Source organism: Eimeria tenella, genomic scaffold (assembly GCF_000499545.2).
Source record: "Eimeria tenella Houghton genomic scaffold, Eth_scaff3085, whole genome shotgun sequence".
In the NCBI taxonomy this organism is placed as follows: Eukaryota; Apicomplexa; class Conoidasida; order Eucoccidiorida; family Eimeriidae; genus Eimeria; species Eimeria tenella.
The window spans coordinates 3,293-3,561 of NW_013542954.1; the positions used below are offsets into that span (position 1 = coordinate 3,293).

General features: G+C 56.5%; 1 protein-coding gene across 1 annotated transcript in view; it reads right to left on the reverse strand.

Annotated features, from left to right (window-relative positions):
• Positions 1 to 160, reverse strand: part of ETH_00037555 (dehydrodolichyl diphosphate synthase, putative) — a gene marked incomplete at both ends in the record, with an annotated part of 2,379 nt that extends 2,219 nt beyond the window's left edge. Inside the window, one exon of the mRNA XM_013376004.1 lies at positions 150 to 160. Within this exon, the coding sequence (XP_013231458.1) occupies positions 150 to 160 (11 nt within the window). The remainder of the gene's footprint in view (positions 1 to 149) is intronic.
• Positions 161 to 269: the final 109 nt, after the last annotated feature.

Sequence of the window (269 nt, forward strand, 5' to 3'; positions counted from 1 at the left end):
CAACGGCTGCTGGCAGAGGAACTGCTGAGGCAATGTGTAATGCAGCAGCAATCCCAGCAGCAGAAACAGCAGCAGCAGCAGCAAATGAAGCAGCAGCAGCGGCAGCAAAAGCCGGAGCAGCGGCGAATCTGGCAGCAACAGACACTCACAAGTTGAGCATCCTTTGCTGCTACAGAGTCCAAAAGAGCACTGCTGCAGGGCTGCTGCTGCTGCTGTTGCTGCTGCTGCTGCTGCCAGTGTCGCTTCTGTTGCTGCTAAAGCTGGTGTTG